At 46.1% G+C, this 21,979-nt stretch overlaps 1 protein-coding gene across 1 annotated transcript in view; it reads left to right on the top strand.

Annotated features, from left to right (window-relative positions):
• BUB1B (BUB1 mitotic checkpoint serine/threonine kinase B) overlaps nucleotides 1-21,979 on the top strand; it is a 236,482-nt gene that overhangs the window by 87,583 nt on the left and 126,920 nt on the right. Inside the window, exon 12 of the mRNA XM_030213704.1 lies at nucleotides 11,996-12,048. Within this exon, the coding sequence (XP_030069564.1) occupies nucleotides 11,996-12,048 (53 nt within the window). The remainder of the gene's footprint in view (nucleotides 1-11,995; nucleotides 12,049-21,979) is intronic.

The raw sequence follows: 21,979 nt of genomic DNA, 5'->3' as shown, positions 1-21,979 counted from the left end.
GCTTTGGCTGGATGCTCCATATTGCTTGGCCATGGTTAGTTCAAGATAGGGTCACAATGTTTTGGCCTTGCATCTCAGTGTGTCATACATGGTAATAAATGGGTTGTGCAGTTTCATCCTCTCCAAGATTTAACTGTATTTGATGAGATCCTGGACCTTTAAGGACCAAAATTCAGAGGCTGGCTGAAAGTACTTTGGGGTGGGTACTTCCTCAGCTTGGGCCCCTCAATTCAATATTCACCATTGTTAGTCCAAATTCAAAAGCCACAAGCAGTATAACTTTGGCAGCTCCCTTCCTTCCTCAGCTTGGTAGTCCTGGACAAATGATTTGTTTGGGGAGGAGTCCTTGTTGCAAACTGCTGTGTTCTGACTATGCTGCTTCAGGGAAACATGGAACAGTGCTTATCAATCTTCTTGTGTTCATGACCTCATTATCACTGCCAAATAATATTGTGCGGTACAGAATCGTGCACTTATGGGAGAGCCCGCCCAAATCATGGCCCCATTTGAGGTTCCAACCCATAGTTTGGGAAACTGTGGAGTCTTCTTGTTGTGTGGTTGGACACTACTCCTGGGGGATTTACCTTCACCCTCACTAAAGTCTTTGGTGGAAATTTTAGGCTTGTGGTGAATCTCTCAGGGATTTTGGGTCAAAAGAGGGCTCTGAGTCTACCTGTTTTTGAGGTTCTCATGCAGAAAGGCAGACATCTTAGTTCCTTGCATGAATACAAAGGGTCATTCCCTCAAAGGGTTACCACCAAAAAATTCCTAGATTCTTTGATGTTGGATGGAGCCTGTTCAGGAATGTTCTACAACTTGTTTACTACAACTTTTTAGAATGCTGCACTATTCATGCGCACATCCTTCTGCTTGCTGCTGTCACACAGGACCTAGCCAGTCACCATTCTACATAGCTAATGGTCACACAAAACTCTCTGCTCACTTCTGTCAGTGATACCATCACTGTGTCTGCACTGATAAAGTGTGTAAGTCCTGATGTGCAGGGACCTTCTTCAATCCCTTTTAATTGTCCTTGGCATAACTTCTTTGAATGTACTTAAGGAGCCTATAGAAGCCCCACATCTGCAAATGGGCTTTCAAATTGGTCTACTGTTAGTTTCCGAGATATCAGGAAAGAGAAATTAGGTAATGTGCTAATATTCTTTCCTTTAGTTCCCCCAGATCAGTTCAGAGGCTGGCCCTACTATATCACCAGTTTCTTATTTTAGCCATCATGTTGTGAAAAGTTGAGGATCTTGATAAAGATTTGGGAGAAACTCGAGCCTTTGGGTTTTTTTTTCTTCAAGCAGAATTAGATTTTACCAGACTGAAATATTCAGGACAAGCTGTTCATTAGTGTGCTTATTTTCAATTGCGCCAGATGCAAAACATCCAGAGACTTTGGATCTCTGCTGCCCCTGATGTGTTAATGATGTCCTGCGGGTCTATTCTTCACAAGGGCAGATATATTCACAGCTGGCGGGCATTTCATTCAATCCAACGTAGCTTCAAGTTGGAGTTTACATCCTTTCACACATTCTGGTTTTTCTGTCCGTGGGCCAATCCAGGTCACAAATATCTGGCAGAAACCCAATTAGTAACAGCATTCCATGCTAAGCATGAGAAGGTGGACCCTATAGAGATCAGAAGGCTCTCAGATTTGAGAAGCAACTACTTCCTCACCATTCTTTAGTGGCTGAATCTGCCTTCAGGTCACTCCTCCTGCTTGCCCTTTCCAGCAGTCACAGGGCCCCGATTCCCGCCCCCAGCAGCAGCAGGCTCAGAAACCCCAGCTAACTTCCTAGTCAAAGCAAGGTATGACTTTTGACTGGCTCCAAGAGAGCATAGCTGCAATAAAAGTGACTGAATGGCCTATTAGTGAGAGGGAGTTTTGAATTTTTTTCAAGCAAAATGGCCTTTTGTAATCTCAGATTGGTGGGTTCTCAAAATAATCTGGTGAGGGGGGTTTACACCATTCATTGGCAAACCCTGCCTCCAAATTGTCGTCCTGAGATACTTTCACCTCTTCTACTTCTAGGGCTGCATATTGGTTCTTCTGTTTGAGGGCACATTCAGTCATGGTGTTGATCCTACGGGGTCTTGTGATCTGTTTCCAGTTGTCCTCTTTCAACACAGCTGCTTCTTCCCTAGTGCTGGAGATGTTTGTCTCGTGAAGCATTTCATCGATGTATTTTCTCATGCTCACAGATGCTTCTCAACCATGCCATCTCCTCTCAGTACCTCCACTTTTTTTTCATGTGGATTTATGCTGCAGACATTTCGCACATGGAACTAGCCCCTCTCGTTGGATCATGCTTTGTCTGCACAGTGGCAGAAGCTATAGCTGGGGCAACAGCTCTGACACGATGTCTCCCAGCCATGCTTCAGTTGCAGAAGTTTTTTGCACCTGTTGAAGGAAAAGAGAAAACAGAAAAATTCCTACCAAAGTTCCTACCTTTTCCTTAGCTGTTCAATAGGGTACAAAAATCAGCTAGCCTTTTGTGTGTGAGATCTAACCCTCAGAAGTATGAAGATTTCAAAAGAATTTGTCACCTCTCCTTTTGAAATGGAGGTAAAAAAAGATCTTCTAGAGCAAGCAACCAAATGAGCTCCTTAAAAATAAATTAAGTGCTCTCTACTAAAACTCAAAAATAAAGCAAGGGTTATCCCAGCAAAATAAAATTACAATTTAAACAAACCCTATCTTTTAAAAAAAAAAAAATCTGCAATGTCCTCCAAATTGACTGAAAAGCAAAAAAAAAAAAAAAAAAATCAAAGATCAGCATTGGGGTGGGTGGGGCACTAAACAGAGGTTTCCTTCAACTGTTGGATATACTCTAAACTGATGTTACAGTAAACTCTGAAATGCAACCTAAAATACTAAACGACTCTAAAAACAGCTTATATATGAAATATTATGAGAGGCTACACTATTCTCTAAGCTTTGTAAAATAAGCAGAGTAACTTAATATCATTGTCTTTTTTTTTTTTTTTAATCTATTTAACCCCATGTTTTCCTTCTCCCAAGTTTGAATGTAATTTCTCTGCAGGTAAGATACTCACTAGTGAAATGTTCTTTCTCAGCAACTCTTCAGGCCACTGTTGTATGGAATTCTCATTCTTGGGTTGGTTGGTTGATCATGAAGTGATTTTTGACTGTGCTGGAATCCTGAAACACAAGAATTGCCTTTAGTAGTCTAACATTGATGCAGAATGCTGGGGAGCTGAAGCCAGTGTCAGCCTCCTTTTAAGGGGAGTAAGCTTTCTTTGGCTCTGTTTGTTGTTTGGGGGTGGGGGAACCACTAGTATGAACTGATCTGACACAACTCAAGGAAAGGAAATTAACAGGTAAATTCACATTTTCCCATGTTTGTGAAAAAATTCCATCTTGTATTTCAGGTGGTGCCATGAGCCTGTTGAAATCTGTGCATAGTATTATATGCTCACAAGTGCTTTTAACTCCTTGGAGATCAAACAGCTCTGAAAGTTCTGGAATGCTCTAGTTTTCTGACAAATTTAGGGCCCTGTTTACTAAGCAGTGTTATAGGCGCATTAACGTTTTTAACGCACGTTGACCATGTATGTGTCTACAATATCCCTATAGACGCCTACATGGTTAACGCACACGCTAAGTGTAGGCGCTAAAAACACTAACGCACCGTAGTAAACAGGGCCCTTAATTTGTTGGATGTCAAGTGTCTCAGAACATGGTGATCACAGTGTGCTCCAGTACTTTAAAACTGGAACACTTGAAATATGCAGTAAAAAGTATAGATAAATATTTTGTGTTAAAAGACAAATGGGGTATTTTCATAAAGCCCATTAACAAAACGTGGAGTAGGAGGACCCTAATGATCACAGAAAAACAGCAACAAAAAATGGAGAAAAAAGACCTCTGAAAAACTCTTGGCAATTCAAAACATACACACATATGCCAGCATATGTCTATCATTGGTCCAAAAACACTGTCACAAAATGCCTAGCACTCGCCTGGGGTTAATCCTGTGGCCACCTGGAGGGTCTGTCCCTAGCACTGCTCAGGCTCTCCTGCACCTGGGCATGTGCTCTATACTAGCAACCTTCTCCCACCAACTGGGTACCACTTGCATCTGGGCTAGTCTCCTACTCTCAAGTTATTCCCTGGTGATTTGTAGGACACTGGGCCATACTCCTAGGGGTCCCACAGCTCCTAGAAAGCACAGACCCAAAACACAAACCACCAGGATTCTTAGTCAGTCCAGGACAGCAGAGCTAATAAACTATAGGTTTATTATCACAGAGCTTGAATAATGAACAGAAAAAGGTGAAATCAGCAAACAATAACAGGTAACTGAATATGGATCATTTATAAAACTATACATTCAGAAAATGTAGCTGTTCACAAGTTATAAAATATGCTCACAGGGTCTCAGTAAAGAGATCTTTTTCTCTCCGCTCCCTGGCTGAGACTAAAGAAAAATCCAGTACCTGCTGGCTAGATTTGAACTCCAAGGCCAATCAGAGCCCAGGGCACCAACTTTGAAATTATCTGGCCAGTGGCACTGCAAATTGCCTTTCCACAAGCTTGAACTGGAAAAAAAGAAAGTAATCTTTTCTGCAACAGCTTTAAAACTGAAAACAAGCTCCATCTGCTGGCCAATAAGAAGAAATACATTTTCATGAAATTATTACAATTCACAGGCCTGAAACCCCACTGTTTCGTCACAAACTCCATCTCTAAAAATCCTGTATCAATTTGATACAGGATTTTTAGAGATGGATTTTTTTTTTTTTTGCCAATGATAGGCGCTGGCATATGTATGTGTATCTTTTGAATCGCCAAGGTTTTTTTCACTGAGGTCTTTTTTCTCCATTTTTTTTGTTTTGTTTTTCTGTGATCATTAGGGTTCTCCTATTCCATTTGTTTTGTTGATGGGTTTTGTGGTTTGAACATATTTTGGATTGTGCCTATCTGTCCTTAAAGTGATGTTGGTATTTTCATAAAGGTTATATCCAGAGATGGGTTAGAGGGACAGTTGCCCAAAAACAAATCCCCTTTTGGGTAGAAAATAATTGAAACTAAAGCACAAGCCTACAGTGGATAAATCAGGAAAACTGAGGACTCACAATCGGAGCATATCTAGTTATACTTCAGATTTTAATCCTATGCTTAACGATGCTTTTGTGCAGCATCTTTTTGTGCTGAAATCCAATGTACTACGTACTGTGCAGTTTTTTTTTTAATGCATTTTTTTGAGTCGGTAGTATGAGGCATATATCAATTTAATGCTGGCATATTTGCTTTGTTTTTGACATTCTGGGATGTGCTCTTCTTGCACCATGATGAACTTCATGTTAGTTGTCCCAAACAATCCAATCCAGTTATAGGATGAGTTAAATAGCAAGTATAGATCTCTGGATAGGGTTATTTGAGTTGTTCTCATGAGCGCAGGTCAGATATAAGGAAGAAATTTAAAAAAAAAAAAATCAAACACATCAGCATAATGTTGGTATGGTAAACAATATCTAAGAAAAATGATACATTACAGGGTGGATAGTGGTGTGGGGTTTTTTTCCCCCCCCTGTAGTCTCTATAAACCCAATAGTGTATTCATTCATGCTGTAAAGCATGTCTATCCTCAGACTGGGGAAATGCTTATTGTGTCAACTGTTTTTGGAGCTAGGGCACTTGGGAAGCTGTCATGTCTTATTTGTTTAAGCACGTATTCCTTAGCGTCCCTCCGGACCAGCCCAGCGAATGACTGATGGGTTGTGCAGGCCTTCCAGCAGGTGGAGACTGAAAATTCTGACTCATGAGAGAGAGCCAGTAAGAGCCCTTGCCCTGGCTAGAACGAACCAGTATCCTCAGTCTCCAGCAGGTGGAAGATGGTGAGCCCTTTTCAGTCTCTCAATTATTGCTTACATCTTACTTATTAAAAAAAAAAATTACTTAAAAAAATAGATATATAGTAGTAGTTAAGTTTCTTTCTTTACTTCTGTGCACTGGTTTTAAAAAGCTTGCTTCAGTGAGACAGATTTCTAAGGGTGTTACACCCGGGTGGCCGGGCCCCCCCACTCAGCCCTCCACATTTTTTCTTTGTTGTTGGCATTTAAGGGCTAGCGCTAACTCGACCAAGGAAAGAGAGTTCTGAGTCAGAAGAGAGGCAGCCACGTTTAAAAAAAAAAAAACAGCAAGCAAAAAACCCGAACAGACAGCTGTTTTATGCAGTTCAGCTCTCCCTTTTGTTTCCTCCTGCCTTCCCTTGCGGTTTTGGCGGTGCGCGTCCCCTGATTGTTTAATTTGAGTTTGCCGGGGTCCTCGTCAGAGGTTAGCTGGGAGAGCACTCGCAGCGCAGTCGGTCCTGCCGGCATGGCAGAGAAGCTGTGACACCACGCTGTACGTCAGTGCCGCGGTGTCAGGGGAAGCGGAAAATATAAGCACCGCCATACTGGGAAAAGACCAAGGGTCCATCAAGCCCAGCATCCTGTCTCCGACAGCGGCCAATCCAAGCTTCAAGAACCTGGCAACCCCCCCCCCCCAATTTTTTTTTTTAATAATGTTCAATGGACTTTTCCCTCAGGAATCTGTCCAAACCCCCTTTAAATTCCGTAAGGCCAGCTGCTGTCACTACATTCTCCGGCAATGAGTTCGAGTCTAACTACACGCTGAGTAAAGAAAAACTTTCTCCTATTTGTTTTAAATATACCATATTCTAGCTTCATCTTGTGTCCCCTGGTTTTGTTGTTGTTTGAAAGTGTAAACAAACGCTTCACATCTGTCCGCTCTAATCCGCTCATTATCTTGTAGACTTCTATCATATCACCCCTCAGCCGCATTTTCTCCAAGCTGAAGAGTCCTAACCTTCTCAGCCTTTCCTCATAGGGAAGTCGTTCCATTCCCTTTATCATTTTTGTCGCCCTTCTCTAATTCCTTTATATGTTTTTTGAGATGCGGCGACCAGAATTGGACACAATACTCGAGGTGCGGTTTTGTACCGCTGTTGAGAGCATCGCTGACCAGGTCTCCCTTTCTGCGGTGGTTTCAGCAGGCTCGGAGCCTTCTGTCAGCAAGGATGTCTCGGTCGTGCCGGTTTTGGTGGGAACGTCCGCCATGTTAACTCACTCCTCAGGTTTCAGAACGGCTTCCTGCTCAAGCCCCAGCTTCAGGACAGACCCAGTCTGCTGAGTTTTTGATCCTGCCTGCCAGTTCTGAGGGGGGATTCCCCCCAGAATTTGTTATGCAAATGTATCAGGCTTTTCTTCTTCAGCAGTCTGGTTCTCAGCCTAGAAGTAGTCTGGGGGATGGGCAGTTGTTACTATCTAAGAGGCCTAGGAGGTCTTGGAATTTGCAAGCTGGCTCTGATTCTGATCCTGATATGGAAATGCCCTCTTTGGAGCACTCAGATGTTGGGCAGGGAGATTTAGTGGATGAGGTCTCTTCTCAGATGGATTCGGGGGTAGACCCTCTTTTACCCGGGGAGGATCCCTCGGTATTACAAATTTTTCATAAGGAAGACCTCTAAGAATTAATCTCCCAGGTATCCTCGATTTTGCGTTTTGATGAGGATGACACTACAGTACCAGAGGTACCGCGTAAGGTGGACCTCCTTATTGAAAGGAGTTTGTAAGCTGGGGAAAACCTTTCCCATGCACCAGGATATCAGAGACGTTATTCAGGCGCAGTGGGATGCTCCTGACTCAGTGTTGACCGGCCAAGTCGATGGTAAGGCTTTATCCAGTCCCGGAAGTAGATAGGACTCTTCTCAAGCCTCTTGTGGTAGATGCAGTGGTTTCGGCAGTAACCAAGCGTAACACGGTGCCTGTGGACGAGGGCACCGCTTTGAAGGATGTTCAGGATCACTGTTTGGAGGCATTGCTAAAGAGTAGTTTTGACGTGTCTGCTTTGGTGGTGCAGGCGGCTATTTGTGGTTCCCTGGTGGCTAGAGCTTGATTCCGATGGTCCGAAAGAGTTTTGGATCAGTCGTCAGATGAGATGGTGGCCGTGGACGCTGAAGTTGCGAAGCTGGAGATGGGCTTGGCATTTCTAGCGGATGCTTTATATGAACTGTTAAGGGCCTCGGCTAAGTCTATGGCCCTTGGCGTGGCTGCTAGGAGGTCCCTGTGGCTCAAAGATTGGGCGGCAGATGCTGCCTCTAAGTCAAAGCTCAGTAAGTTCCCCTTTAGAGGCTCTCTTTTGTTTGGCGATGACCTAGAAAAGTTGGTTCGCAGTCTGGGGAAAACTAAAGTGCCCAGGCTTCTGGAGGATAGGTCTAGAGTGTCGGGTTGCGGTACGGTGTCTTCCCGAGGTCGGGGTAGAGATTTTCTTCGGGTAAGGTGGCCCCGGTGCAGCGCTCCCGTTTTTTCCAAAGAGGTCAATCCTTTCGGGGGGCGCTTAAAGGGAACAAAGACTCGGGTACCTTGTTTCAGTCTGCTTCCCACCCCGCCCAATGAGGGTGTTGGGGTCCAACCTCTGGTACCGGTCGAAACGTGTTTGGCGCAGTTTTTCCAGAGGTGGACCCAGATTACCTCCGACCAGTGGGTACTAGAGGTTATTCGAGAAGGGTATGCCTTAGAGTTTGAGCAACATCTTCTGGATGCATTTCTGGAGTTCCCCTGTTGGTCAACCGCCAAGGCCTCTATTGTCAGGAGCACTCTAGATCGGCTAATTTCTCTTCAGGCTATCTGTTCCGTGCCCTCGGAAGAACTCTGGCAGGGTCAGTATTCCATTTACTTTGTGGTTCCCAAGAAAGAAGGTTCCTTTCGGCCAATCTTGGATTTATAGGCGGTAAATCGAGCCCTAAAGGTCTCCATGTTCTGTCATTGTGGCGGTCTGACCGGGAGAGTTTTTGACAGCTTTGGATCTTAAAGAGGCATATCTGCATATTCCCATTTTTGCGATTCTCAGTCAGTATTTCCAGTTTCGAGCGCTTCCCTTCTGTCTCGCCACAGCTCCTTGGACCTTCACCAAGGTGATGGTAGCGGTAGCAGCGGCCCTTCGGCAGGAAGGGATTTTAGTTCATCCGTATCTGGACGATTGGCTCATCCGGGCGAAGTCATTCCAGGAGAGCTTACAGATCACAAGCCATGTGGTGCGTTTTCTGGAGTCCCTCGGTTGGGTAGTCAATACACACGAGTCATCTTCAACCGTCTCAGACCTTGGATTATCTGGGCATGTGTTTGGACACTCGCTCCAGTTCGGATCCTCAAGCTTCAGTCATTGATCAGACAGTTCCTCCAGACACCTCGTCCTTCGGCACAGCTCTATCTCCAAGTCCTCAGTTCCATGGCAGCAACAATAGAGGCGGTCCCTTGGGCCCGAGCTCACATGTGTTCATTACAGAGAGCCCTCCTGTCCAGGTGGTCTCCTCAGTCAGACTCCCTTATGAGGAGGTTGCCTCTGGCAGCTCAGGAACGCAGCAGCCTTCGTTGGTTCAGGACACACAATCTGACAAAGGGAATGCCCATGGATCTCCCACAGTGGATCGTAGTCACGACAGATGCCAGTCTCAAAGGCTGGGGGGCTCGTTGTCAGAGCCAGTATGCTCAGGGGTTGTGGTCACAGGAAGAAGCGATCTTGTCCATCAATCTTTTGGAAACCAGATCTATTTGTCTGGCACTTCAGGGGTTTCTTCCACTTCTCGAAGGTCGACCAGTCCATGTAATGTCAGACAACATGACAGCAGTGGCGTATGTCAACCGTCAAGGGGTCACCAGGAGTCAACCGTTGGAACAGGAGACGGCTCAGCTTATGAGCTGGGTGGAATTGCATCTACAAGCGCTGTCGGCGGCTCATGTACCAGGAACGGAAAATGTCCAGGTGGATTTTCTCAGTCGCAACACCGTAGATCCCGGGGTGTGGGCTCTCAGCAACACAGTGTTCATCAGTAGTTCGTCACTGGGGGTTGCCAGTCATGGATCTGTTCGCCACAGCGTCCAGTTCAAAGGTGCCCAGTTTCTTCAGCCATCGGAAGGATTCGAGGGCTCTGGGGATCGATGCTCTTCTTCAGCCGTGGCCGTCGGGTCTCCTTTATGCTTTTCCTCCATGGCCTGTGTTATCGTCTAATTCAAAAAGTGGAGGCTCACGGGGGTCGAGTGTGATAGCTCCAGATTGGCCTCGTCGCCCTTGGTGCGCAGATCTTCAGAACCTCCTTCTAGAGTCCCCCCTCAGATTTCGAGAGGATCCCGGACTGTTGGTACAGGGTCCGGTAGCACATCCAGAGCCCAGTCGATTTTGTCTTACGGCTTGGCTCTTGAGCAAGCGCGGTTGTCTAAGAGAGGTTACTCGGCCGGTGTAGTGTCCACTATGCTGCGGTCGTGCCGTCGTTCCACTTCTCTCAATATATCCAGACCTGGAGAGTGTTTGAGGCATGGTGTAGTGAATTCAAGGTCTCTCCCTTTCAGGCTTCAGTGGCACAGATTCTAGATTATTTGCAAAAGGGTTTGGAGAAAGGTTTAGCGTTATCCTCTCTCAAGGTTCAGATGGCGGCCCTGTCCTGCTAAAAGGGGCGGATACAGGGTAAATCGTTGGTGTCTCACCCGGATGTGCTTCGGTTCATAAGGGGAGTGAGTCTTGTGCGGCCTCCCACTCGGGAAAATTTTCCTCTGTGGGATCTTAATCTAGTTTTGGCAGCACTGTCTCATGCGCTGTTTGAGCCTTTGTCATCCTGTTCTTTGAAGGATTTGACTCTTAAGGTACTTTTTCTGGTTGCCGTTATTTCGGCGCAGAGGGTTTCGGAGTTGCCGGTGCTGTTGTTTAATCCCCTATTTCTAGAGTTTGCTTCAGATTGATTAGTGTTACGGCGAGTTCCTTCCTTTCTTCCTAAAGTCTTATCACGTTTTCATGTTTTTCAGTCTGTTATTTTACCAGTTCTCAGTTTTTCTGGGTCTGAAGAGCAGTGTCGTCTCAAGTGCTTGGACGTCCGGCGGGCACTCCAAGGTTATTTGAAAGCTACTGCAGATTTTAGACAGACGGAGCATTTATTTGTGCTTATTGGGGTTCCCGGAAGGGATTGGCGTCGTCGAAACCTACTTTGTCCAGGTGGCTTAAAGAGATGATTGCGTCTGCTTACATTTTAGCAGGCAAGCCTGTTCCCAAGGGGGTGAAAGCTCACTCTACGAGGGGGCAAGCGGCTTCGTGGGCTGAGTTCTTTGGTTCCGCCCATAGAGATTTGCAGGGCAGCTACTTAGTCTTCTTTGCATGCCTTTTCTAAGCATTACAGGTTGGATGTACTGAGTCGTCAAGATTCCGCTTTCGGGGTGCATGTTCTTACAGCGGGTTTGCTGGGGTCCTGCCCTTGAATTTACTGCTTTGTTACTTCCCATCAGTCATTTGCTGGGCTGGTCCGGAGGGACGCTAAGGAAGGATAAATTAGGCCTTACCTGCTAATTTGCTTTCCTTTAGTCCCTCCGGTCCAGCCCAGGTCCCACCCTGTTAGTTAGTTTTTTTGTTTTCTTCGCAGAAGAGTGTTTCTGAGAAACGGTGTTGTTTCTTGCGGTTATCGGTTGAATTGATTTTTTATATTACTTAAGTTCTTTTTCGGTTGGTACCTAGTTGAGGAAGGCATTTTGTTCAGAATCTGCAGGCTTGTTTTTAGTCTCTGTGTAAGGCTGCTCAGGCTAACGAGTGCACAGAAGGCATCTTTCTTTTCTTGCTTTGTTATGGGATACTGGTTCGTTCTAGCCAGGACAGGGGCTCTTATTGGCTGTCTCTCATGAGTCAGAATTTTCAGTCTCCACCTGCTGGAAGGCGTGCACAACCCATCAGTCATTCGCTGGGCCGGTCCGGAGGGACTAAAGGAAAGCAAATTAGCAGGTAAGCCCTAATTTCTCTTTCTTGTAGAAGACAGGCTGATTGGCGTGAAGCATTAAAGGCTTGCAGAAAATGGTGTTGGGAATGTGTGATTGATTTGGGTTAGGTGTTGTTAGTATTGTGGTGGTGATTTCTTGGATTTGTTGAAACTGCAGTTTATCACTTTTTTTTTTCTCTCTCCCATCCCCCCCATACTTGATTTACTAGGGAATCCAAACTGCAACTGAGACAGCAAGACCAGGATCAGTTTTGTTCTGTCGGTAAGTCCAAATTATTTCTCAAAGAAGAGTAGTTGGAGGAGAATTCTTGATAGTGCTGGACAGCAGAGATTGGTGCACTCAAGGCCCCTGTGTGTCTAGTGAAATGGCCATATTCCGATTTGTGTGGCTAGTGAAATGGCCACAAATTTATCCCTTACCATGGGATTGCCACAGAGTGGGATTGAGATGACTTGGAATGTGGTGACCCACATGTCTTTTCTTCCTTTGCTGAGGAGAAAAGCAGCAGTACTTTGAGCATTCCTCTTCTCTTGTCCTGGAGCCCTAGTGTTGCGCTTTGAACTGTGTGGCACTGTGATATCCCCAGTCAGAATGCCCAGTTTTGTCCCTGGACAGCAGAGAGGAAGCAGCCCGAGGCACTGTACTACTTCTTCCACTGCCACCGTCCTACCAGTGATCCATGAAAAGAAGATTTTTCAAGAGGGTTCATTATAGGATGGTGATAAAGGAGTTTAATGTGAGTGCAGGGATGAGGTCTGATCTATTTCTCCCCCCATCTGTCTTGCCTTCTCAATCTTCTCCTAATTCAGAATCCTCTCCCCTCCTTTTGTTCTTAATTCTTCTATCCCCCTTCTTTTCCTGTTTCCCTTCCACACACTCTCCTAAGATCCTTTCCAACATCAATCATTAAGATCTCTTTCCCAAAAAAAGAACAAAATTACTCAATGTAGCAAAACAAAAGTTTCTCAGAGGAAAAGTGGGACACTACTTAACACATATGGTTAGTGTCATCCGATGGAGTCCTGGCACAGATACTAACCAGCGTTTTTTTAAATAATTCAAGCCTTTGGTTGTGCTGAACTGTGCACCCACCCAACTTGATCACGCGGGACCCATAGTCTTTTGTCATGAGCAGAGCAGTCGCAATTTTGCCAGCTCTCCTCTGTGCAGAATTTTTCCTTCTTCTCTTGTGGTACATGGGAATCCTTCCCCCCCCCCCCCTTATTTTGTTTATTTTATAATCCCCTTTTAGTTTTCTGTAGGTTTTTTTTCAGCCTAAGTTTCATGAGATAGGAGGTGGTGTCATATTGCGAATTAAAAATTGGTTAAAAGAAAACAGTCGGGTTAAATGGGCAGTATTCTCAATGGAGAAGGGTAGATAGTGGGGTTACCCAGGGGTTTGTGCTAGGACCAACATATTTATAGATGATCTAGAGATGGGAATAACTAGTGCAGTAATTAAATTTGCTGATGATACAAAGTTCAATTGAAAGAGGATTGTGAAAAATTGCAAGAGGACCTTACGAGACTGGGCATCCAAATGGTAGATGATATCTAATGTGAGCAAGTGCAAAGTGATACACAGAGGAAAGAGGAACCCAAACATTCGATTTGCTTTCTTAGCCACCACTGCACACTGAGCAGAGGATTTCAACATATCAACGATGACACCTAGTTCCTTTTCCTGTGTGCCGACCCCTAATGGAATCTTGCATCATGTAATTATGGTTAGTAATTATTAGGAAAGGAATGGAAAACAAAAATGAGATTATAATGCATTTATATCGCTCCATGGTGTGACCTCACCTAGAATACTGTATGCAATTCTGGTCACTGCATTTTAAAAAAAGATATAGCGGAATTAGAAACGGGACAGAGAAAGGTGACGAAAATGATAAAGGGGATGGGACGACTTCCCTATGAAGAAAGGCTAAAGTGGGCTCTTAAGCTTGGAGAAGAGATGGCTGGGGGGAGATACGATAGATGTTTATAAAATACTGAGTAGAGTGGAACAGGTAAATGTGAATCATGTGTTTACTCTTTCCAAAAATACTAGGACTAGGGGGCAAGCAATGAAGCTACTAAGTAGTAAATTTTAAAACAAATTGGAGATACTTTTTCTTCATGCAATGTGTAATTAAACTCTAGAATTTGTAGCTGGAGAATGTGGTAAAAGCACTTACCTTAGCATTGGTCCCAAGGCAGACATATTAGACATCCTTGTCTAAGATGCTCCTCCCAAGGAAACTGTGACAGTGCCCATGCATAATATCCGTCAGGTACAGCAGACAAAGAATTGGGAAACTCTCTCCTTTCTGTGCATAATTTCCTAAAAGTCGATATACCATTATCAAGATGGACTTGGGAAAATCCACTGCTTATTTTTAAGATAAGCAGCATAAAATCTATTTTATTGTTTTGGGATCTTGCCAAATTCTTGTGACCTGGATTGGCCACTGTTGGAGAAAGGATACTGGGCTTGATGAACCTTTAGTCTGTCCCAGTATGGCAACACTTATCTTATGTCCTTTATTTTTGTCGTGCCTCCATCGGCCCTGTTAGGCCTGAGCACCCAGTTGGATACTATTTTTGCCCCAATGTCCCTTAAACCTCCCAGTGGTTTTAAGATGTGTTCTCGATGTGGCAAGGTTCTCTCTGTGACTGCCTTCACAAGTGGTGCTTGCTGTGCCTATGACCTGACCACAAGGTTTCTAACTGTTCTAAAATGTAGAAAAGAACCCAAAAAAAGTCATGGGGCCAAGCATGAGAAATTTTAGCACATTGGCATCAGTGTTCATGGCTGATGAAAATTAATTAGACCCTGGGGGTGCACCAGCATCGAGGAGGTCCTCATGTGCCTCAACATCGGGTGCTAATAGGGCTCCATTGGGCTGGACATCATTGGACCCAACACCGAGAACATGCCAGGGTTCTTCATCCTCATTGGTACCGAGTGATCCCGATGTGCATCGAGAAAAGGCAAAGGAGCACCGACATTTGACCCTCCGGAAACACGGTGCCAGGAGTTCTGGGACATCAGCACCACCAGTACTACTACTACTACTTGCTCCCCCTCTATGGTTGGTGCCGATGTGCCAGTCTTGCCGGGATCAACCTGATTCGGCTCCAGCAAACTCACAGGCTGTCCCTGCATGGACATCAGCCCCACCTTTACTGATGCCTGGCCCTGAGGAGCAGCTCCAGGCTCTCTTGCAGGACTAGTTGGAGTGGATATTGACTCAGCGCAATGCCAGCACCTCAAGGGCGTCAATGCTGACCATGGCCCTGGCCCTGGCCCAACCGATCATGGAGGCCCATACTCTATCCGTCGCTCATTCAACACCGGTGCTTTAAGTGTCTGCATCGGAAGAGGTGGTGTTCCTCTCCAGCCCTTCAGGAGAGGAAGCTTCCCCAGCGTCCAGTCAAGGACCTATCTCTTGGCACTCTTGCGTGTCCAGTAGACTGAGGCAAACAAACTCAGCCTTCTGATGAGGTGCATTTTGCTGAATCTGACTCAAACTGCTCTTGGGTGTGTGAGGCTGAAGCAGAGGAGATGCTCCCTTGTTCTCCCTTCAGATCCTTCCCTAACTCTTGAAAGGAGAAAATCATACCTGCAGTGTATCTCTCGTCAGTTTTCTGAGGGAGATAGCTAAAGTCATCCCATTTGATTTGGAGATTGAGGACAAGCTCCAGGGCTGAGATGGTATGTCCTTGACTTATGAGACCCCCTCCTCCCCACCCAGAAAGCTATAATGCCTGTGGACAGCATTCTTTGAGCAGCATAGATGAGGAATTGGGAGTCCCCTCTCTCTGTGCAGCCTGTTTCTAGAAAGGTGGACTTTATGTACAGAGTTCAGAATGTTACCAGATTTGAGAAGCAGCAGCTTTGTCATCATTCTGTTGTGGTTGAATCCGCTCTCATAAGGGCCAAGAGTTCAAAAACCTACATTGTGGCTGCACCCTTGGGGCGAGATGCTAGAACTCTAGAATCTTTTGGAAGAAAATCTTTTCAGGACTCTATACTTGGGTCCTGCATATAGTCCTACCAGCTTTATATGAGCATCTGCATGTGGAGCTTGGTGCACAGTGTTAGAGTTTGCAGATACTCTGCCTCCAGAGAAGACTGTGAAACATTGTGGGCTAGTTGTCAAGCAGAAGTAATGTCAAAAGCACTGGGCCTGGGCAGCATTTGATGATTTTTGATATTGCATCCAGAGTGTCTGCCTTGGGTGTTGGCATGTACAGTCTTGCCTAGCTGAGTATTTCAGACCTAGAACCAACAGACGTTCCTTCTCAAGGTGATAACTTTTTGGGGGACAAAGTGGAAGAGGTTGCTGACCTGTTTATAGGCCGCTTGTACCCCTCCCAAATTAGCATATACCAGCCATCAACAACTTGGGGGGGGGGGGGGTAAAAGAAACCAGTCAATTGTTTATTTACTTACCAAATACAGATACAGTTATAGTTTCTCATGAGAGATCAGTACAGTTACATAAAAAGCTGTTCACTGTGACTGCTTCTCTGAAATACTGTTCTGATTCAGCAGCTTATATCGTTTGTTTCAGACAATGATTTACATGACTTTTTCTGCAAATCATCCTTCTCATAGATTATTATCTGGTTCTCACCATCTGCTTTCCTAAACCTGTTAAACCACATTCTTCCTTTTGTTTACACTAGTTTCTTTCCCAAGCCTGCTTGTCCATAAGGGTATCATAATAGACCATAAATTCCAGTGTCATGCAGGCTTGTCAATCTCTGATTGATAAGTCTGTGTGACTCTGGAATCTATCTCTGGCCTTTTGACCCATTCCATAGTTCATGACTTTGCTCATAATTCTACAGACCTCATCAAGAAAAGAACTGATACCATGAAGTCCCTCTTGGATCATTCTTTTCTGCTATCTCCATGCTGTGGAGGTTCTCAGGCGACAGCTAGAAGAGATCCTACTTCTCTCAAAGGTGTAGGTATACTCTGGCCTGCCTTTCCCAAAAATCCCAGGGCTCATGTTACCATGCAGTTTCAGACTCAGAAGGCTCAGCCGGCTCCCCAGTCTAAGCAGAGAATGAGAGCATAGCTGCAGTAAAATTTCCATCTCAGTGAGATTCCTCAGACAGACTGGGTGTGCTATCTGGGAGGAAATCTCACTGGTAGAGCACTTGATGTGTTCCAAGGACAGTCCATGGAGACATGCTCCCAGTTTGAGGAGGTGTGCAAAGCTTTGTTGAACCGTTATGCTATTATCCCCGAGACCTACAGACTAAAGTTCCAGACTTTGCAAAAGGGAGCGGATGATACTCACAGCGAATTTGTGATTCAGCTTAGATACCAGCATCAGCAGTGGCTCAGTCAAGCTGAAGTTAAAATCCTGGAGGACTGCCAAAACCTGATGGTACTGGAGCAGTTTCTTCAGCGTTGTCATCCAGAGGTGAGAGAATATGTTCAAGATCACCAGCCCTGCACTCCAGAGAAGGCGGCTGAGTTGGCTGACATCTTTATGGCTGACCGTCCCTGGTTGGCAAAGAGAAGCTGTCCTTATCTGCAGCAGCCGGGATCTAAGGGCAGCCAGGGCCCTAAGCCAGATATCCTTGCAATCTCAGAGACTGTCAGCAAACCCTCCAGTGTTCCCCAAAAACCTAAAGACTTTAGGCATGAATGTCCTGGTTATCAGTGTGGGCGTACAGGACATTTCAAAGCGGATTGCCCAGATAATCCCAAGCCTGCAATAAAGAGCATTCCAGTTCCTGCACCTAAGCTGGCGGCTTTTATGGGTGGCTCCAGTACACGAAGGAGACCCACACAGTTGCCGCAGAACAAAAAGTTACTGGCCATTCATCAAGCAAGGAAGCAGATGGATTTCCACAATGCTATAGCACTCCAGTAACTGTGAACCAGAACCAGGTCACTGGGCTTGTGGACACTGGCTGTAGCATGACTTTGTTACAACCAGAGCTAGTGCCAGAAGATGCAATTCTACCAGGATGCACTGCCGAGGTATTCCAGCCAATGGATCCAGAGAGACTGTACCCATTGCTCGAGTATTCCTGGATTGGGGTACCAAGCCTGCATACAGAGAAGTAGGCACAATGAAAAACATGCCGGTATCAATTCTATGTGGGACTGGCATGGGTCCAATGAACATTATCCTTGATAGCGGAGTCAGCATTTCCGCTATGATGACCCATAGTCAAGCCAGGGCAGCCCAACAAGCAGAAGCAGCAGAGATCGCTTATCCTGAGCCAATCCAGGTGGAACCAGCTGACCAAGTGACAGGAGGAGGCGCTCCAGTGCTTCCAGCAGAACCAGTTCCAGAGGTGACCGGAGCTGTGAGTATCGAACAACCTAACGTAACTGACACACCTATTGATCAGACTGCTGGTGACTGACAAATCAGAGTCACCAGCAGAGACCCTTCCTGTTATGGATACTGATATAGGACAGAGACATGCTTTTCAGGAAGCACAGTGCTCTGATCCTGACCTGGAAGCCCAGAGGCAGAGGGCTGGTCAACCAATCAGTGAGACTTGTAAAGATCTTATCCTATGGAAAGGGGGCTTGTTGTATTCGCACATGTCATAAGAAAAAAAAAAAGAACTAAGTAGTGCTGCTAGCAGCTGTTAGCAGTGTAAATCAATGAGGAGCTTGATGTTGCTAAAATCCCTATCAAGGTTCCCACAGCCTCTCAACATTCTCACCCAGCTGATGAAAGCTCCCTTTGAGCCAATTGACATCTGTCGCTGAAGTTCCTTACCTGGAAGGTCCTGTTTTTGGTGGCGGTCACTTCAGTACACAGGGTTAGTGAGCTCCTTGATCCATTTAACACAGTTTCATCACAACTGAGTAGTGCTACATACGCATCTGAAGTTCCTTCCTAGGGTAGTGTCAGATTTCCATCTTGTCACCTTCGCTTTTCTAGATTTCCATTTTAACCAGTCAATTGTTCTGCCAACATTTTTTCCTTAGACCACATGCCACAAGAGAGCCTTGGCCTTCTATCTGGAGTGGACTGAAGCCCATAGACAGTCCTCCCAGCTTTTTGTTTTCCTTCTTGACCCCAACAGGATGGGGGGCTGCTATCAGTAAATACTCTATCCATTTGGCTAGCAGACTGCTTTTCCTTATGTCCAAGCTGGGCCGACTCTGGAAGATTGTCACAGCTCATAATGTTAGAACCACAGCAGGATCAATAGCTTCCCCCCCCCCCCCCCCCCCCAAAAAAAAAAAAAAAAAGAAACCCCCACAGTTATTGGTTATGCTTTGCATTTTACAGGCTTTCAGTTTTACCCCTTTGTTTCAGACAACCTGGTAGCTAGGGATTCCCATCATTGTAAATACAGCATCCTGCTTGTCCTTGGAGAAAGTGGTTACTCACCTGTAGCAAGTGTTCTCTGAGAACAGCAGGATGCATATCCATACTGCCCTGGCCACCCCTCTTTGGAACTGAATTCCATCCAGCTTTACTGTTAGACTGGCTTAGTCCCATGTGACAGTGGCGGGTGGGAAGATGCGCGCATGCATGGTAGTACATTTCCAATGCTTCTGTAAACTAACGCTGGGGAGTGTCTTTGCACCAGGGCTCCATTGGTGACTTCACCCATTAGTTTGGATATTCATCCTGCTGTCCTTGGAGAACACCTGATACAGGTGAGTAATTTGCTAAACCAAGTAAAAGCAATTGGTTTGAGCCTAATAAATATCCAGCTTTGCTACATTTGGTGGTCTCTCAAGACAGCAATACCACTACTGGTGGCAAGCTGTCTCGCTGGAACTCTGCTGATGAGTACAAACCCAAAAACAGGATGAACATTAATGCCTATATCAGCAGCCGCACTGCTGGAAGCATTTTCTTGCTGGACTGGCAGAAATTTCACGAATGCAAGGTCCGCAGCTTTGAGACTGCTGTACTATGCAAGATCCCCTAAAATTGTTCTCTCACCAAATTCCTGCCCACCTGCAGGCTGATAGATGAGCAAAACATACTCATCCATAGCATCCCTCTAGACCCGGCACAGCTTGGTTATGCATTCCAACCAGCAGATGGAGACTGAGAACCACTAACTCTTCAGAAGACCTGTATTCCTCCTGTGCTGTCCCCTGAAAGTAAGTAGTTCTTAGTTTGTAGCAGATGGTGGACATGTGTAACCTGTGTAGTCCTGGGGCCAGATGCACTAAACTTAACGAGCAAGTAGTAAACCCTGGCATGCACTAAAGACTTTTTTCGGACGACAGTATGCAGATGAGCAAATTGTGTAGAAACCCTATTGTAATGAGATGCACTAACGCTGGAAAATCTAACGAGAGGTCTGTACCTCTCGTTAAGTATGCACGCAAGCCCCCCCCCCCCCCCCCCCACTAAAATAGCGCTTCGCTTAAAAAAAAAAGTCCATTTTGGCCGTCATCCCCCCCCCCCCTTTCCCCCCAGTGTAGACTGGTGCGTTGCGATTGGCTCAGAGACTTCCGGGTTTCTCAGCTGGGTGAAGCACGTCCAAAAAGGATGTGTTTATTATTGCCGGGGGGGGGGGGGGGGGGGGGAATGACAGCCAGAATGGCCGTCTTTATGGATGGGCGGCCTGCCTTGCATCGAGTGGAGTGCGGCGTGAAGAAGGCAGCCAAAGTAAGCGCAGCATCCAGCACAAAGGTGATCAGCAGCCGGGAGGGAGAGCAGCGCACGGCCTCTCAACCAATCACAGCGCATTTAGCTGACACCAGTGACAGCTAAACGCACTGTGGTTGGCTGAGATAGAGCTGGAGGAGGGAGCTGTGCCTTCTTCTTGAATCCCAATCACACACGGAGGGAGGGAGCGAGCGAGCCAGGAGGAAGGGAGAGATCGCGAGAGAAAGAGACCATCATAGACGGGGAGGGAGTGCCAGGAAACCATAGACGGTGCTGGGGGGCAGCTTAGCCCTTGTGCAGTGGGGATCGGACATGCTGCTGTTAATTTTTTTTTTGGAGTGAAGGATTGGCATGCGCAGAGCAGCCAGCATAACGCTTGGCTGCTCTGCGCATGCTCGACTGGCCAACTGTTTACCGATGGAATAGAGAATGCAAGTGAGCTACAACGAGCAGCTCATTTCCATTCCCTTTCCTTAATGCATGCCCGTTCCTTACCGATTCGGTAAGGGAAGGGCTCTAACAATTTTTTAGTGCATCTAGACCCTGGTCTTTATTTGTGAGTTTAAAAAAAAAAATTTTTTTTTACGGGTTTCTTAGTAATTTCTTCCTGCTGGCTTATTTATTTTCTCTGTGCTGTGGTCCCATCTGTCAGATGGCCTGGGGCCGAGGTCCGCAGGGGCCTTTTTTGCTCTGGGGGTGCTACACCCGGGTGGCTGGGTCCCCCCCCCCCCACACACACATCATCCTTATTGGGATTCTGTTGTCAAACGGCCTCAGCTGAGCTTCTCTGCTTTGGTGCAGCCAGCTTTGAGTGCAGTGGGGTCTTCTTTAGGGGGAGGGGGGGAAGAGACATATGAGGCAAATTGAGTCCAGCTGTTTGTCTTTTTTTTTGGATCTTTACCCTTGCAGTACTGGGTGCATTTGCAATCTCTGCACCAGGGAGGCTGTTTGTGGCACTGTTTGGGTTCTTCTTGCAGCATGCAGAAAGAGAGCTGTTTTTTGGTTGGCCGTGCTCAGTCAGGATGAGTTCTGACTGGCTTAAGAAGTGCAGTGTGTGCATGCTATGGGGTTGCAGTGTGTACATGCTATGGCCTGTAAATATTGTGTACACCGTGGAACGTCGGCAGTGGCATCCTCCCGCAGTCAAGGGGGGGGGGGGGGGAGCATGCTGATGCTGGTGGAGCATTTCAGAGCTTACCGGGCCTAGCAAGTCTGGTGGTGCGGTGGCTCTGGTTTTGGTGGAAACTGTCGCCATTTTGTTCCCGCAGTCAAGTGCTGAGCAGTTCCTGCATTTAGATTTAATGGCTTCTAATTTGCTTCAGGTCAGCACTAGGGACTCTTCAAGGCCTTCCCTTGTCGAATTTCCTCTGGAATTTATGCTGGCCATGTACAAGGCCTTTTGTTTGCGCAAGGAAAAGTTGCAGTCTTCATCAGGGTCAGCTCCTTCCCCTTCTCCCAAGCATCTCTGGTGCGGTTGGAAGGAGAAGGATTGTTAGAGAATTTCCCTGTGCCAGAGGAGGCTCAAGGCTGGTCTGAGGAGGATCTGGAAGAGGTTAGTGAGGTCCCAGAGGAAGCCT

Source organism: Microcaecilia unicolor, chromosome 9 (genome assembly GCF_901765095.1).
Source record: "Microcaecilia unicolor chromosome 9, aMicUni1.1, whole genome shotgun sequence".
NCBI lineage: Eukaryota > Metazoa > Chordata > Amphibia > Gymnophiona > Siphonopidae > Microcaecilia > Microcaecilia unicolor.
This window is presented reverse-complemented; position numbering and strand designations above follow the sequence as displayed.